We start from the raw sequence: 19246 nt of genomic DNA on the forward strand, positions 1-19246 counted from the left end.
GGCCTTGTACAAATTCAATATAATTTCCTTGTTTTTATATTCATTCCATAAATCAAAATATGGCAGATGTTGGAAATTTAAATAAAACTTAAAATACTTGAAATACTCAGGTGGTCAGCCAACATGGGACGCACGGTGGCTCACAGTATTAGGGAGCTGGGTTCGACTCCAGCCTTGGGCGACTGTCTGTGTGGAGTTTGCACATTCTCCCAGTGTCTGTGTGGGCTTCCTCTGGGTGCTCTGGTTTCCTCCCACAGTCCAAAGATGTGCAGGTTAGGGGAATTGGCCACGCTAAATTGGCCAAAGTGTCCAGAGATGTGTAAGTTAGGTGCATTAGTCAGGGGTAAATATAGAGTAATGGGTTTGGATGGGAGTCTCTTCGGAGAGTCGGTGTGGACTTGTTGGGCTGAAGGATCCGTTTTCACACTGTAGGGATTCTATTCTAAAATGTGTGGAATCAGAAAAATTATTTTTTCAGGTCAATAAACTTACATCAAAAAGATAATCAATGTGGCGCACTAACCCCATTTTTTCAATTTCCCTAAAATATGCCACTTTATATTTCTCTAAGAAACTGCAGGACAGCTGACAAATCTTATTGTTAGGTTTGAACAAAATCCTTACTGAAAAACTACTTTCGATGCTTGCACAGGAATCTTCATTTTGCATCTGTATTTATCAGCACTCTTAGCTCTGGTACACTGCAGATGGATCGCAGAATTGTACATCAGAACCCCCAGAATCTGCAAATCTTTAATCAAAAAGAAACTGAGTAATTGTACAGCTACAGGTGAAGAACACAAATTAATAACATCATTTGAGACGCACTCATCAGAAGCAGGACACACAATGCCCACCCAGCATTAACAGATGAAGTAACAGAAAGTAAACCAATAATTATACCTTCAGATCATGAACAATATGAATAATTCCCACAAAGCAATATCACTTGGATCATTTATCAACTGAGTGCGCAACATTAAAAATCAAAATTTCCTTCGGTATACTATCATATTTATCAAAGAAATAAACATGCTAATATCCTAGACTAAAAAAAAATCAGAATTGAACGGTATTCATTTAAACAAGTAAGCAAAGACAAATATCCAAAAAAAAAAAATCGATCTATTGCTTACTTCCAATTAAAAGCAGCCTACAACCAGGATTAAGCTTTGCAAATAGCTGCTGAATCTCATTGACACATTTGGGAAAATCACTTCAGCCAAAAGAATCTTTATTTGATGCAAAGATAAATGTTAATTCTTCAGCAGTTTCCTCGACAAAATCTAAATCCACTTGTAACTACCAACATTACAAAATTCTAAATCCAAATCAGCTACTGTGTTCCTTCAACAGTGATTTAACTTCAAACAAACTTCATTGGTTTTGGGATATCTCAAAATTATGAAAGACGCTATATTAAACCATGCTGCAGATAGCTAAAGGGATCAAAGGATTTGGAGAGGAAAGCAGGAACAGGATATTAAGTTGGATGATCAGCCATGACGGAGGGCCGAATGAATTACCCTGGGTCTAATTTCTATGTTTCCATAAACCAAACCTTTCTTTCTAAGGCTCAGGTAGATTTCTACTCAACAATGAGGCACTAAGTAAAGGAAAACTCAGTTTGTGTTCAAGCAACAAGCAGCTAATTTACCAACGCCTCAGAAAGAAATTGTACACATTTGCAAGATAATCCAAATTGCACTAGGTTTTCATTGTGATTAAGAATTCTAGACTTTTGCAGGGTCGCTACATTAAGATGTTATTAACTCTCACTTCCTAGATGTACAGTTTTAGCTGTTGGGTTCACAAGGAGATCATCTTATTAAAGAAAATCTAAAATTACACTAGCCTCCTCTGCCGGTCTACTGAAAAATAAATATGGCAACATTTTTATGTAGATTCGTTAAACACTTAAATGATATGCAAGAGCCAAATTTTTCTCAGTCTGTGATTGAATCAGAGCTGTTAATTGCAGGCTGGCAACATCCTCTGCATCACTAAGCAAGAGAAACTAAAATCTTAATTTCATATTAAAGCAGGTTTAATAGACTTCATGCTTCACTGAAGGATCAGATCTGGACCAGAACAGGATGCTTTTTTTGCAGAAATGTACTCTTGAACTGTATGTCTTTGCCAAAGGAGAAATGATTTGTTAAGGCTTTGATATTTTGTCTGTTGTTATAACCACATGACTTTATACAATGGCTACGTTTCAGTCTCCTTCAGTTCAAGGTAAAGTGGAGTCAGGATGTGACCTCCTGTCAAACTTGCCTGGAGACAAGATTGTGTCACCAGGTTGTCATGGAAACAGACGTCTACCTCAAACCTGACAAAAAAGGAGCAAATCATGCTACAGACCAGGTCACAGACTTTCAAACTCAGGTTTCTATGGAGTCACTGGGACTCCAAGCATCTTTAAAAATGACTCCTGATTTGAAAAATCTCTCCCCCGTTCCCAACAGATCTCATTTGCTCATAGAAACTACATTCTGATATGATGAGGGTGCAGGATGTTGCTCACACGAGGGTTACCTGAAGTCAGCAGGGCCATTCGGAATGAGTTGTAACAGATTAATTTTTTTTGCTGCAGCAAGGATAGAGGGGGCCCTATGAAAACAAAGTTAAAAATCACAACACCAGGTTATAGTCCAACAGGTTTAATTGGAAGCATTAGCTTTCAGAGCATTGCTCCTTCATTAGGTGGTTGTGGACGAAGGAGCAGCGATCCAAACGCTAGTGCTTCCAATTAAATCTGTTGGACTATAACCTGATGTTGTGATTTTTAACTTTGTACACTCCAGTCCAACAGCAGCATTTCCAAATCATGACTATAAAGACAAGTTATTCAAATCCACAGCCTTGTAAAAATGAAGAATTTTTTGTTTAGAAAGGCTTGCAGTTGTCAGAAAAGTGAAAAAGAAAACCTGTGTTAGCACATATGATAGATGATTTGTTGACATTTCCCAAGATTTATTATTAATGTTTGGCTGTTTTCTGCAATGCAGCAAGGGATTCCAAGTTTACAGCTTGAGTGACGTTTCAAGGAATGTACAGTTATGAAAACATGTTGTTCCTATGAAGGATCAAATATTTGAATGGGTTTAAATATTTTCCATGAGTTTTTTTAAAAAGTTACTAGTCCAAGAGTTATATAGTTATAACGTAGAACTTCAATTATCCAAAACTAAAGTGAGACAGTTGTAATAAAGGCATTAGATACAGTGCTGCTCAAAATGTTTGAGCAAAGTTATAGTTCACAGAATAAAAGACAATGGAAACATATGAATTGGCTGGATGGTAAGAAACAAAGTATTCATTAAATGTGTTTGCTGAAGAAGGAACAAGGTTTGTTGTGGAGTTCACCAGGGATCTTAGCCCTTCCTAACAGATGAATGATCTGGACCTTGGCATACACAGCAGTTTCACAACTTGCAGATGATACAAAACTTGGAAACATAGCAAACTGACAGTAAGACAGTTTAGAAACTTCAAAATGTCATTGGCAAGTTGATGGAATGAATAGAGAAGAGGCAGATGATGTTCAACATAGAGAAAGTAATGTGATTTAGGTAATGATGCCCATTTAACAAACTGGAGCAGAAATTATGGGCCAAACAGCCTCAATCTATGATTTGTTTTGGTTGCAACAACATGGAGAGTCAATATAAAACAAAAGGGTGCACCTTCAGGTTGGAGTAGCAGAAGGACAGAGGTATATATGTTCATAATTAAAAGTGGTAGGTCAGGTTTAGAGACCAGTTATTAAAACATACCATATCCTAGTCTTTATTAAAGAGCATACAGAAAAGAGGTTAGGTTGAGTTTCTATCGGGCATTAATTTGCCCTTAGCTCAAGATGTGAAAGCTTTGGAAAGATTGGAGAAAAATCACAAGAATGCTTCCAAGCATGGAGAAACTGCAGTTATTTAGATTGAAGAATTTGGGAACTGTACTACTTTAAAAGACAGAAGGTTGAGAGGAGATGTCACATTCAAAATCAGGAGAGGTCTGCACAGGGTAGATAAGGAGAAACTGTTCCCACCTTGAAAAGATTGACAAATGAAATGTACAACTGGCAAAAGTGAAAGCAACAGGAGCAAAACATTTAAGTAACAAGTGATTAGGTATAGAAGGCACTGCCTGAAAAGGGTGGTGGAGGCAAAGAATAGAGGAGGAAAGGGAATCAGATTGTTATCAACAAAAAAAGAATGTGGAGTTATTAGGAGAAAGTGCAAGAGGTGTGAACTGTTTATTCAGACAGCCAATCAGTGCAAGCACAACAGGCCTTCTAGGCCCTTGTGCACTAACAGTTATGAGATTCAGTCAAAGCTGTAACAGATATTTAAACCTTCAATTGGTTCCATCTGAACATGGTTCAGGAGGACTGCTCTTGATACATACACTCCATGCCAATTTGCAGTAGGTGCTATGGATAATGGGGAGGATGGCATTGCTAAGTATGAGAACTTTAGGGAACAATGCTGTTGGGTGGTGAAGGATGGTTTAGGATAAAGTTGCCACGGGGCCATACAAATATCCTGAGGAGCAGATGAAGAATGTGTGTGTTATTTTAACTGAAAATTTTAACACATTCTATTTACTGAAATAACTTAATTCAATACCATTGATGCTAGAAATAGTTATAAATTTATTTATCACAATATATTAGAAATGCACAGAAAAACTGACATATCAGATATATGTATACTGCATTAGGACACAATTTAACACCCTACCCTTTGGCAGGTTTGGTAGATGGGATTTGGAGCATTTAATCAGGTGCCCAGGTGGTGAATGGAAACCTCTGCCCCAATTGCCTGTAGTGGAAAAGCTCACTGATGGCTTTCCTGCCCCACTTCCAATTGAAGGCATTAAGGCTCCCTCAATCAGAGACCACTGATACAGTGGTGGACAGCAGATTCATCATATGGGAAGCTCGAGAAGGGATTCTGGGAGATCCCACATTCAAAGGCACTCAGTCACTGGTCAAGTTTGATCATTGAGGATCAGCTACACCTCAGCTCACCTCCTTTCCCCATTCCCCTGTAAATTTATTTCGCAATCCACCTCCCACCTGTGGCCAGGACCCCCAAGCAATCCTAAGCCTCAGGTATGCAAATTATGAGCAGCAATCACCACTTCACAAATGGTACTGGCAGGCAACAAAGAGGTGTTTAGTTGGCTGGCAGCTCAATGTGGAACATGCTAGACAAGATCCCACAGTTGCCAATTAAGAGTCTGATTGACACCCTCTTGAAAAAGAGTGACATACTCTCAGAAAATGAATATTTTTTGAAAAGGATGGGTGAGGGAAGCAGCAAGACAAGGTTGTTGGCAGTGTGGGTAAGAATGCTGGCCCAAACTCAAAATTAGGCCACTCGCACCCCTCTGCATAAAAATTAGAACAATCTGCCTCTTCACTCCTTGACACTATGGTAGGGTCTGGAACATTCTTAACTTCCCTCTCCACAGAATGCCACTCTGTAGCTGGCTCCTGAAAGCTCTCCAAGTGTGAAGGAACCATTTGAGGAGGTATCGAACTGTTAGGCTTATTTCGGTTTTGCAACAGATCTCAAGTTTTCCCCCTAATATTCTCTCAAATGTGACAATGTGAAGTACAGTATGTAGTTTGATTGCATATTTTGTTTTCCTTCACAGCTGGTGTTCTGAAGAACAACTATTTGGCATGGCATCCCGTAGTACTGATGAATCCAGTGAGCTTAAAAGTCATTTCACTAGTTATTTTGACTTATTCAACTCTTAAGTTTTACTTCAGTAAAACTCAACTTTCAAGACCAACATCAGAAATTCTTCTCAGCTGCAAGTCTTCAGTAGAGTGGCGTCCAATTTTCATTTATAAACCATCTTTCCAGTTTTTAATAAAACTTGTTCCAGGCCTTCTGCAGTAGAGTGGATTGCATCCATCAGGAGCTGGAAATCAAAGCTCCAGTTACAAAGAAAGCAGCAAGTAAGCTGCTTCTCTTCCTCAGAATCATAGTTTTTAAAGGAGATATTCAACATGGAGGCAGTTCAAGTCCGACAATCAATTCTTCCAAAATTTGAGAACTGAAAGGTGTTCTGCCCCAACGTGCCTTGAAATAAGCACAGTCCCTTTCAAACTGGACCTCTTCAGTGACTGTATTATCTCCTCTGTAAAATACAAAAAAATGTTTTTTGCATAAAAGGGAAGCATTACTACTGCAAAAGTGAATAACCAAAACATTGGAGTAAAAAAGTAGAAACATTTAAAGGACATTTTCTAAATATTTTCTCATGTTCTATTAACATAGATGCAGATGTAACAGCAGATTGAAGAATTTTTTTTAATGAAAATTTTTGTGTCTTTAAAATTATTTGGACTGTGAATTCTTTCACAGTTAGAAATGAACAACTTATTGCATCATTGTAACAAGATAAGGATTGTTCCAACATTTCTAAGTACATATTCATTCCAATAAAAAGTTCTTAAGTTTAAACTAAAGCATATGATTATCACTGTTCCGTCCAAGCATCAAATATGCACATTCTCAATGGTCCAACTGATTAAATTAGTAACTTAATCACATGGGTCAAAAGAGATCATTCCTACTTTGATTGAAATAAATTCAACATTACAAACAGAGACAAAGCTTCAATAATCTAATGAAGTTACAAAAGCAGTGAAGCAAGAGTACCACCCATCACTATCACATATTATTCCAACTAATAGACATTTTAAACTGGGAAGACGAGCAGATTTAGAATTTATTCCCTAACTATAAATGATTAATACAACATAGAACACACCATTTGGCCAACTTAGCTTGCAGCGATTCCTAATCCTTAAGACCTGCTATCTATTGCACATACACTCTTTCTAACCCTCTGTTCACCTCCCATTCAGGTGTCTATCAAGTTACATTTTAAACATTGCTAAAGTGCCTGCTTCCACCACATCCAAGCACCTAACACCCTCTGCATGAAAGCTTTTCCCCATACTTCTCCCCCTCTCCCATTGGACTTGCACCTTTCCACCTTTGGAAAAAGCCTCTGACTATCCATCCCATCTATGCCTTTCAATTTTGTAGAACTCTATTAGATTACCTCTCAGCCTCAGTCTTGCCTGTGAAAACCATCAGATTTTATTCAATCTCTCCTCATAACTAAAATCCTCTAAACCAGGCAACATCCTGGTTAAACCTTCTCTGCACCTTCTCCAAAGCATCCATGTCCTTCTGGTGATGTGGTGACCAGAACTGCACACAATATTCCAAGGCTGATCTAAAGTCTTATACAGCTGTAACATAACTTGCTAACTTTTATACTTGATGCCTTGGCTGGTGAAGGCAAGCATGCTGTATGCCTTCTTGACTACCTTATCTACTTGTGTTGCCACTTTCAGAGGGGTCTGGGTGTACAGGTTCACAGATCTCTATGTCAGTGCTAAGGGCTCTAACATTTATTGTGTAATTCGCACCAGAATTTGATTTTCCAAAATGCTTCACTTCACACTTAATTGGATCCATCTGCCATTTCTCTACTCAAATCCTGCTGCATCCTTTGACAATCCTCCTCACTATCTCCACAAGTTTTGCTGACATCTGCAAATTTACTCACCTACATTTCCTCCAGATCATTTGCATATATATTACAAACAAAAGTCCCACCACTGATTCCTGCGGAATACCACTGCTGATCTCCAATCCAAAAAGCAACAATCTACTGCTACCCTGTCTCCAATAACCAAGCCAATTCTGTATCCATTTAACCAACACATCTCAGATCCCATGAGATTTTTTTTAGATTAGATTACATTACAGTGTGGAAACAGGCCCTTTGGCCCAACAAGTCCACACCGACCCACCGAAGCGCAACCCACCCATACCCCTACGTTTACCGCTTACCTAACACTACGGGCAATTTAGCATGGCCAATTCACCTGACCTGCACATCTTTGGACTGTGGGAGGAAACCCACGCAGACACAGGGAGAACGTGCAAACTCCACACAGTCAGTCGCCTGAGGCGGGAATTGAACCCGAGTCTCCGGCGCTGTGAGGCAGCAGTGCTAACCACTGTGCCACCCCCAGTGGATCCTAGCTTTCGTACCAGCCTGCCATGAGGTACCTTATCAAATGCCTGATTAAAGTCCGTGTAGACAACATCCACTCCCCTTTCCTCATCAAATCAATCATTCTTGTTATGTCCTCAAATAACTCAAAGTTGATAAGTCATGACATTTCCCATACATTGCTTATCAATAACAAGTCATTTATTTCCAAATGTGAATAAAATATGTTTCTCAATATCTATTCCAACACTGACAGCAGGCTCACCGGCCTATAATTAGCTGGATTCTGTTTCCCTTCTGAACAAAGGAGCAACACTGGCTCTTCTCCAGTCCACTGGAACCTTGCCTGAAGCCAAGGAGGATACAAAGATGTCTGTTAAGGCCCCAGCTATTTTTTCCCTTGCCTCCTATAGTATCCTGCGATAGATCCCATCTGGCCCTCAGGATTTGTCTCCATTAGTAGATTTCAAGATACCCAACACTTCCTTCTTCATTACGTTGTCCCGAGTATTCACACACCTTTCCCATACCTCAACATCCTTCACATGCTTCTCTTTGGTGAATGTAAATGTAAAGTACCAAAGCAAAGATTAATACAAAAGAAAATCAAAAAATGAACTTCAGGGTAAATGGCATCTTTATTAGAATTTGCAAAGACAGGAAAAATAAACACAAAAAGCTCAAGTATTACAATACTGCAGCATAATGAAACATGAAATTAATGTGCCCCACCCTGAACTCTATGTATTGATTTGGTTTTCTGCTATAATGCTGTGGTGAAACATTCCACTGAGAGAACAATAACCATTAGACAACAAATGTGTACCTCCTGATTACTAACTCTTGATTAGCTTATGCATATTTCTGGGTGTTCAGTCAGCAGTCCTCTCAGAAACAGGAGGGCTATAACCACACCAGAATAGATACCGAAACACCCCATATGAAAACCTAAAAATCCTTTTGCCTTCTCACTAATTTCGCTGATTATATAAATATATTTATATAATATTGTTACATTCTGAATAACTGGTTTGGAGATATTAAACCCAATGAGAGGAAATTAAACCCACCAATAGCAACTGATTCAGCTCAGTCTGCAACTCGTCCAGCCAACTCCCTGTCGTGGTTATCAGTATTCACTATCATAAACACAAAGCAAACAAAAGAACAAAACAACCACAAACCACAATAAATGTGTACCCTTTTCCTCTTCTTTCAAACCTCACCTTATAACATACATCATTTTTGACCTGAGATGAAAAGCAGACTATTATTCTTCATCTGATTACTGGTAACTTGATGAGAATGATCAAAAATGAAATGCTTTCTAGATTTTTCTCCTCCCCACAGCATCCATCTAAATTGACATTTAAAAACTACTGTTCAAGAAACACTACATTCACTTTCCATTCCCGTAAAAAAAGAGGGAAAAGAAGACCAAAAGTCACAGACTTGAGATTTCACATGGTGAGAAGCCTTTACCCACCTTTTCTTTCAACAAGATGCTAGCTACTAGTAATATGGAATCGTATCTCACCTGGGTAATTTTCTCGAACTGTAACCAGATAAAATAATCCCTGGCTTGATAAGAGGGCGGAGACCTGAGGAAAGAGCCTATCCATGACTTCACGACCTCTTTTGCCACCAGCCCAAGATGCCTCAATGCCACAACTACCTACCTGAGGGGGGAAAAAAAGTTAACTGCAGAAGGTAAAACAAAACTTAATTTTCTTTCTCAAAATAACCTGAAATACATCACAATACACAAAAGACTCAAACACTGGGTAGTAGGAGCATGACACTGCCAATGATTTTGGTGCCACCAGTTAAAGTAGCATACAAATACGAAAGGAAATGCAAAAAGCTTCCAAGCCAAATACAGAACTAAGTACATCCCAATCACTTAAAAATCACCAGCATTACATGACAATCTCCAAATCTCACAGCTTCAAACAGCCACTCGGTTTGACAGACATTTTCAACTCGAGAAAGTGAGGATAGCAGATACTGGAGATCAGAGTCAAAAGGTGTAGTCCTGCGAAAGCACAGCCAGTCAGGCAGTATCCAAGGAGCAGGAGAGTCGACGTTTCGAGCTTAAGCTCTTCATCAGGAATGGGTGGGTGGTCTAAGGGGGCTGAGGGATAAATGAGAGGGTGGGGGGTAGAAGGTAGCTGGGAATGAGATAGGTGGATGAAAGAGAGGAGTGATGTTGATAGGTCAGAGAGGAAGGCGGAGTGGATACGTGGGAAGAGAGATGGGCAGGTAGCTCAGTTCAAGAGGGCAGTGCCTAGTAAGAGGGTTGGATCTGGGATAAGGTGGGGGCAGGGGAAATGTGGAAACTGGTAAAATCAACATTGATCCCATGTTGGTGGTGGGTTTTACCACATTCAGAGCAATGGACACAGTAGATGACATGCTTGGAAGTACAGGTAAATTGCTGTCAGGTGTGGAAGTATCCTTTGGGGCCTTGGACGGAGACGAGGTGTGGGGAGACAGGACGCCAACTGGCGAAACATTGCAGAGAACGTGTGGGACACACACCCCAATCAACCCCACTGCTGTGTGGCCGAACACTTCAACTCCCCCTCCCATTTCGCCAAGGACCTATAAATCCTTGATCGCCTCCACCGTCAAACTATAGCCACCCAACGCCAGGAGGAAGAACGCCTCATCTTCTGCCTTGGGACCCTCCAACCACACGGGATTAATGTTGATTTCACCAGTTTCCTCATTTTCCCTGCCCCCTCCTTATTCCAGGTCCAACCCTCCAATTCAACACCACCCCTTGAACTGTCCTACCTGTCCATCTCCTTTCCCACCTATCCACTCCACCCTCCTCTCCAATCTATCACCATCACCCACCATCATCTATCTATTACATTCCCAGCTACCTTCCTCCCAGCACCACCTCCCTCCCATTTATCTCAGCTCCCTTGGGATACCCCCTCATTCCTGAAGAAGAACTAATGTTCGAAATGTTGACTTTTCTGCTCCTTAGATGCTGCCTGACTGGCTGTGCTTTTCCAGCACCATACTTTTCGACACAGACATTTTCAACTTTATTTTGCCAGTGCTATGGGAACATGGCTGAAGGAGAAAAGTCCATTGAAATGGCCTCCTGAATGTAATATTCCCTAAAGCCATTGCTGCACAGAGATGAACATTCAAGAGTGAGAAAATTACTATTTGCTCTAATACAGCTAGACAGAAATTGATTTCTAGCAAAGTGTCAAACATGATTCAAATTTGCATCACCACAACCAAGAACATTTTTTCTGAGGTTAGGACTTTTATTCAGATTATTTCTGGAAATAGGAGAAAGTGAGGACTGCAGATGCCAGAGATCAGAGCTGAAAAATGTGTTGCTGGAAAAGCGCAGCAGGTCAGGCAGCATCCAAGGAGCAGCCATTCCTGAAGAAGGGCTTATGCCCGAAAAGTCGATTCTCCTGCTCCTTGGATGCTGCCTGACCTGCCGGGCTTTTCCAGCAACACATTTTTCAGCTATTTCTGGAAATAGACTATCACACAGTTTTAATATTTTAACATTAGCACAGCTTGATACACTGGAGCAAAATTACATAATTTGAAAAGTCAAAGTTTCATTCACATATACTCACTTCTTCTGAAGGAGTCACCACATAAGGTGGGTTAAATATTAACACATCAACTTGATTTTGCAGCCGTGGCAATAATCCTGTAACCTAAAATTACAATAAAACAAAAATTAAAACAAATAGTTAACTTTTTTCAGCATCAGAACAAAAGAACAGAAATCTTGAGGCCAACTATTCAGTTTGTTACTTTACAAATTAAACTTCTTTTCATAGGTTTTCCATTCAGTCCTAATTGAAATGCATCTCCGACAGGATGGAACATCTATTCAACCACGAAATGTTGTGTGTTCCAGTGCATTACACCAAGGCATCAAATCCAAATTCTGACAATTTGCAAAGATTAAATCTAATACTAATTCTAATATTAGAACATAAGGAGTACAAATTGCCAAAAAACAAATAGAAAATAATCCTTGGGCTGACTTTTCCCAAAGATCAGCTAAGTGTTCACTTTCAGCAACTTTCATCTAGAGCTTCTCCCTGTTTGCTCCAGTGGGTTTTCTCACTCAATTTTACACAGCTCACCTGGCTGGCCAGCATTTACTGTTCATCCTAGTTGCCCTTGAGGTGGTGGTGAAATGCTGCAATTCATGTGCTGTGGGTTGACCCACAATGCTCTTTAGGGAGGGGATTGATAATTTTTACCCAGTAACACTGGAGGAATGGCAAAATATTCCTAAGTCAGTATGATGGGAAGGGAAATTGCAGGTGGGTGGGGTTCCATGTATCTGCTGCCCTTGTCCTTCTAGATAGAAGTGGCTGTGGATTTGGAAGGTACTATCTAATGATCTTTGATGAATTTCTGCAGTGCATCTTGTAGACAGTACATACTGGTGCTACTGAGCATCAGTGGCGGAAAGGGCAAACGCTTGTGGATTCAGTGACAATCAAGCAGGCTGATGGTACCAAGTTTGTGTTTTGAGTGTCAATGGTGCTGCACCCATCCAAACAAGTGGAAAGCATTCCATCACACTCCTGATTTGCACTTTGTAGATGGTGAACAGGCTTTAGGGTGTCAGGGAGTGAGTTACTCACCAAAGTATTCCTAGCATCTGACTTGCTCTTATAGCCATTGCATTTATGTGGCTAGTACAGTTGAGTTTTTGGTCAATGGTAACCCCCAGGATGTTGACGGTGGGTGAATTCTGTGATGGCAACACCATTGAATAATCAAGCTGCAGTAGTTACATTGTCCCTCATTGAACATGGTCAATGCCTGACATTTCCAAGATGCAAATGTTACTTGCAACTTGTCAGCACAAGCCTAGATATTGTCCATGAGCTGCTTCAGTATCTAAGGAGTTGTGAATGGCACTGAACATTGGTGAACATTCTTACTTCTGACCTTATGATGGAGGGAAGGTGATTGAAGAAGTGGCGAAGATGGTTGGACCTAGGACTCTACCTGGAGAAACACCTGCAGAGATGTCCTGAACAGAGATGACAGAACTCCAACAACTACAACTATCTTCTTATTTGCTAGGTACGGCTCCAACTGCTCAGAATTTCCAGGTTTCTCTTCACAATGCCATACTTAAAGCCCAACTGTGCACCAGGTCAGAGGCTGCCAGCCAGAAACTTCCTTTTTCCATCCCAGCATGGGATGAATTTCCCTGAAGATGGATGATAAAAGGAGGATGGTTAGCACCCAGATTTGCTGACAGGGATCTGGAGGTCCTGGTGGGGCAGGGTTATGTTAGTTTTCATTCTTCAAAACCATCAAGAGAAGGCCTCAGCACAAAAAACTGCCAGCCTGGTTTGAAGTTTCCACCTGTGCCTTACTGCAGCAGCCATGGCCCAGAAGACAGACAAGCAGTGTAGCAAAAAACTTAATGACTTTCTCCTCTCTGTGAGGGTAAATACAATGTGTCTCTGTTTCCTCACAGTCTAACTCTGCTACTGCACTCTCCTCCTAAGGAGTATGGTCTACCAGTCATTATTACTCTCATCTTCCCTCAATCGCTCACATACACCCCATCCTCCCAAACCAATAACCCTTCATGCCCTCTGTGCTTCCTACTTTCCCACTTGGGATAGCTCACTACTTTTCTTCTACCTGCATGAAAACGTTAAGCTGTACTTTCATCTCACTCAATCCCTAGCTTTAGGTAACTACAGGAAGGATAGCACAGAAAAGGGCAGAGAGCCAGAGCAGATGGTGGGGTGCCAATATCATTTCCTATCCTATGTGAGGAAATTTCTTGAATGCATAGGTGAGGATAGAAACTACTTAGGTGAGGATGCAGAGACCTCCATACCCCACCAACCAAATAAGATTCATTGTCAAGTGCTGTGCTGCTCCCTCATTACATCCTTGAATGTATTCTTAACATTTCAAAGCTTCTACATTTACTTCACAATCTTCTGCAGGCACTAGTGACATCTGAACATTCCCTACCCAAAGACAGCAATCTCCTCCCTGACTTCTGAAGAAGAAGTAAAAATGCCTCAGAGGAAGCAGCAACAAGGCTGCCTCCTGCACCTCCACCAGCTTAGTTACGGACAGTTCTGTGGGGACTTTCACAAGGTTAGAGTTGGAGCACATGATGGTTAGCATATCATTACCACATCTCCACAGCTGGCCAAGGCAAAAACAAAGGTTGCTGACTAGATTTCTGCTCAGTCCCAGGCAGGAGAGGACTTCACAATATTAGCTATTAATAACAAATGGGGGGAGATTGTCAGTGTGGTAGGAAAATGATAACTTCACCGTCCCACATTAATCAAGGAAGGCATGTAAGATAATACCGGGCACATTGTAGTCCAAGCAGCTTGTCAATCTTGTGCAGGCTATAAAGCTCTGAATGTAAATTAAAGAGCTTAGGTGAAATGTTTGTGACGCCAAGACTAACAAAGTTGAAGCCTATCATGCATGATGGAAAATTATGCTAACTTTACAAAAAAAAAATCAGTCTACTGTAAAAGGAAGTAAAACCAGACTGCTGACTAGTCTCATGCTAAAGGTTATTCAACCTCTACGCTTGCAAAAAGGGATAAAATAAAACTGATAAGAGGAACCAAGGAAACAGCTATCATGTATTTGCACAACTCTTAGAATCTCAGAGTCCTGAGGATTCTGGTCAAAGGATACATCAGTGATCATTCTGGAAGGTTACAAGGAAAAAAAGACACAGAGATAGAGACATTGGAAACAACGAGACCCACCATTGCAAGAAGACCTTGTGTTTGGGACTCTGAAGACTTCAACTCAGAGTGAACCTGGCCAGTTCATCATACATAGATAGTATTAAAGTTTAAATGCTTACAGTGCACTGGAGTAGCAATGCAGAGTAGTGAGTTGAATATGAGAATTAATGAGATACATGCATGTTGTAAGTGATTTAAATACTAATAAAGATTAACTTTTACTTGCCTCTAGTTGGAATCTCTTTGTCCATAACATCAATTGACATATTAGTCCAAGGGTCAATGCTTTACAGTCTGCCTGGACACTACTTGTGCTACACAGCCATTAACTAGGATTTATTTGTAATGTTGAATGACCTTTCCCCAGGGTCAGGGAGTCCAAGACTACAGTAGATTAGATTAGATTACTTACAGTGTGGAAACAGGCCCTTCAGCCCAACAAGTCTACACCGACCCTCCGAAGAGCAACCCACCCAGACCCATTCACCTACATTTACCTCTTCACCTAACACTACGAGCAATTTAGCATGGCCAATTCACACAATCCAAAGATGTGCAGGTTAGGAGAGGAAACCAGAGCACCCGGAGTAAACTCACGCAGACACGGGGAGAATGTGCAAACTCCACACAGACAGTTGCCTGAGGCGGGAATTGAACCCGGGTCTCTGGTGCTGTGAGGAGGTTTAAGGCGAGAGATAAGAGATTTAAAATGGACCTAAGGGGCAATCTTTTCACAGAGAGGACAGTGCATGTGTGGAATGAGCCTCCAGAGCAAGTTGTGGAGGCTGGTACAACTACAGCATTTAAAAGGCATCCGGATGGTACAAGAATAGGAAGAGTTTAAAAGGGATATGGGCCAAATGCTGATAAATAGGACTAGCTTAATGTAGAATATCTGGTCAGCATGGAGGAGTTGGACTGAAGGGTCTGTTTCTGTGCTGTACATCTCTACGATATTGTCAAGATTGCTTCTGGCCAAGATTTTTTAGTAGACATGCATGAGGTTCACATCCAGAAGATATTTTCAAATCAATCTGTTCAGAGATGTTACTACTACTCTTGAGCAGGTGAGACTTAAAACCCACGCCTCCAGGTTCAGAGGGTAGGACAGACACAGAATTCTGTGATTACAGATTAATCTATACTGAGGGTGCGTGTGTGTTGGATTACAACAATTGCCCTCTTGAAAGACCTCACTTAGCAAACAAGTAGTGCCAGCTTTCTCAGAGGTAATAAAAGGACTCTGCTCAGCCAGCTTCAGATGTGGTGGCAGGCTATTTTCATTTCAATTATACAACGGCTATCAGATAAAGGCTGAGTGTTAACACAGGTCATGCTTCACAGAGAGTGTCACTGGCTCAGCTTGTTAATCCAGTTGCCCACCCCCTAAACTTTCAGATTCCTTTCAGCCTTAGCCTTCCTGTCGACCCCATTGGATTTGTTATTTGTCACATTCACACTCAAAAAAACTTTTAATTCATTTCCCCACTTTGCCGAAGCTCAAAGCATACAGCTTAGTTATACTAAACACCGTTGTGCACTGTCCCCCACTGAATCCACGGTGATGACCATTGATAACCTCCCAGCTCCCTCAGTTAACCCTAGCTTTCCCATGCTCTGTCATTTTTCCCCCCCCCCCAAGCCTGGGATGTGGGCATCCCTGGGTACACAGCATTTAGTATCCTTCCCTAATTGCCTTCTTGAACCACAGTCACCCATGTGCTGTGAATAAACATAGGGAGGCAATTCCAGGTCTCCCACCCTTATATGAATCTGCATCTCAGCATACTGCTTCCACTCCCCAAAACTGACATCCCTAACTTTCCATCAAAGCAGTCAGTCCTGATAAATCTTTGACTTTCAGAGAACAGACTCCAGAACTGACTGTGGCAAGCCCACTCTCTCACTTGAAATGACAATCCACCAATGCCAGACTGACCATATCCCAACCTCTGGCCTAACACTGGACAACGCCCTTGACGAAATGTGGCAGCACTCTCTGACTTGCTTGAGGACTAGTCACCTTAGACTCAGGAGACATGGCCATTTGTTTGAAGCGCAGGGAGTGTGTGTCCTGTAAACTGTTGGTACATGCTGTAAGTGCAACATTGATGAAGCACGCAGTTTCAGGCTAACATGTCCATCCCCTTCAAATGACTGAAAATTACTGGCAAACCTAAATTGTTTTCCTTCGCATCTGTGCTAAAAGGCAAGGTAAGACAGAAGTACTACGAACATTTAAATTCTGGTTGAGGTGCACTGGGGAAAAAGGCATGATGAGCATCCAAATAGATGCAAAGTGAGGACTAAAGGCATGCTTGGAGTGCTGAGTTACACTTTGGTGCAACACAAGATTGTCATTTGTCCCTGCTCACAAATTGACCTGGCAACAGTATTAAAGTGAAAGGTGTTGCTGAGCACCAAAAGTGCAAGACTGAAGCAGTGAGCTGATATTAAGTGAATCAGAGATGTGTCGTGAAGATGTGGTGCCAATCTCGTCCAGTGCCAACATTCAAGAAGAAAGAATGCAGGCATTGACTGGCCACAACGTGTCTAGAGGTGTTGAGGAATACTGGCTGAGGTGCAAGCCCAGAGAAGATGCCACTGTGCTGCAGCTGCCAGAAACCTGCACAAAAAGCTTTTATGTCAGAAATTCTCACTGACTAGTTTCTTTCAACTGCTTGGGAAAATAACAAATTCGATATAATTGAGGTGAGATGTTAATGTATGCAAATAGGATCCTTGCCACTCAACATGAAGACTGCCATCTAGCTGTTAAAACCTCATGTGCAAAATCAAACTTTGTTGTTTATCTCAGGCATACAGCACAGAAACAGACCCTTTGGTTCAACCACTCCATGCTGAACATGACCCCAAACTAAACCTGCATGCTTCTGGCTCAAACACCTCCAAACTTTTCCTATTCATGTAACTATCCAAATATCTTTTAAACATTGTAATTGTACTACCCACATCCGTTATTTCCTTGGGACGTTTGTTCCACATGCAAACCACCTGCTGGGTAAAAAAATTGCCTCGTGTCTTTAAGATGCTGCTCCACCTTAAAAATGTGCCCCCTAGTCTTGAACTCACCCCACCTAGGGAAGAGACAATTACCATTCGCTATCTACACCTCATTATTTTCTAAACTTCTATCAGGTTGCCTCTCAACCTCCTATGCTCGAGTGAAAAAAGTCCCAGCCTTTCTTTGTAAGTCAAACCTTCAATACCCAGCAACAGCCTGGTAAATTGCAGTTGTGCATATTTTCACTGAGCTAGGAAACTGACCTGCAGATGTTTCGTCCCCTGTCTATGTAACATCCTCAGTGCTTTGGAGCCTCCTATGAAGCGCTGCTATACGGTGTCTTCGGGAATTTATTTGGTTCTATTCCTGCTGCTTCTAGTTGTTCATTGTAGTAGCAGGTATATTGGGTCTATGTGCTTATTGATGGAGTCTGTGGATGAGTGCCATGCCTCTATAAATTCTCTGGCTGTTCTCTGTTTGGCTTGACCTATGATTGTTGTGTTGTCCCAGTCGAATTCGAGGCCCTGATCATCTGTGCGTGGCTACTAGGGTCAGCTGGTCTTGACATTTAGTGGCACTCAGTTAGTGCGTGTACAGGAAAGCCACGCACTGACCAGGTCCTGAACTACAACAGCAACCACCCAAACACAAAGAGAAGGTCCGTTAGGACCCTGTCCAAAAGGGCTAAAACACACTGCAGGACTACCAACCTACAAAAGGTAAGAAGAACATCTCCATAGAGTGAACACCCCCGCAACTTCATCCACAGTGGCCTAATAGACAAACAATGCAACAAGGACATAGAGTCATAGAGATGTACAGCATGGAAACAGACCCTTCGGTCCAACCTGCCCATGCCGACCAGATATCCCAACCCAATCTAGTCCCACCTGCCAGCACCCTGCCCATATCCCTTCAAACCCTTCCTATTCATATACCCATCCAAATGCCTCTCAAATGGTGCAATTGTACCAGCTTCCACCACATCCTCTGGCAGCTCATTCCATACACGTACCACCTTCTGCGTGAAAAAGTTGCCTTTTAGGTCTATTTTATATCTTTCCCCTCTCACCCTAAACCTATGCCCTTTAGTTCTGGACTCCCTATCCCCAACCTTTGCCTATTTACCCTATCCATGTCCCTCATAATTTTGTAAACCTCTATAAGGTCACCCCTCAGCCTCCAACGCTCCAGGGAAAACAGCCCCAGCCTGTTAAACCTCTCTCTATAGCTCAAATCCTCCAACCCTGGCAACATCCTTGTCAATCTTTTCTGAATCCTTTCAAGTGTCACAACATCTTTCCAATAGGAAGGAGACCAGAATTGCATGTAATATTCTAACAGTGGCCTAACCAATGTCCGGTACAGCCACAACATGACCTCCCAACTCCTGTACTCAATACTC

At 41.5% G+C, this 19246-nt stretch overlaps 1 protein-coding gene across 4 annotated transcripts in view; it reads right to left on the reverse strand.

The window, feature by feature from the left end:
* Positions 1–4634: 4634 nt before the first annotated feature.
* n6amt1 (N-6 adenine-specific DNA methyltransferase 1) overlaps positions 4635–19246 on the reverse strand; it is a 23648-nt gene continuing 9036 nt past the window's right edge. For 3 of the 4 annotated variants that reach the window (XM_043701202.1, XM_043701203.1, XM_043701204.1), the window contains exons 5-7: positions 11673–11756; positions 9593–9734; positions 4635–6156 (exon numbers count right to left, since the gene is read on the reverse strand). In XM_043701202.1, the coding sequence (XP_043557137.1) occupies positions 6050–6156; positions 9593–9734; positions 11673–11756 (333 nt within the window). In that variant the 3' untranslated portion in view covers positions 4635–6049. The remainder of the gene's footprint in view (positions 6157–9592; positions 9735–11672; positions 11757–19246) is intronic. The other variant, XM_043701205.1, reaches the window with a different exon arrangement.

Source organism: Chiloscyllium plagiosum, chromosome 12 (assembly GCF_004010195.1).
Source record: "Chiloscyllium plagiosum isolate BGI_BamShark_2017 chromosome 12, ASM401019v2, whole genome shotgun sequence".
NCBI lineage: Eukaryota > Metazoa > Chordata > Chondrichthyes > Orectolobiformes > Hemiscylliidae > Chiloscyllium > Chiloscyllium plagiosum.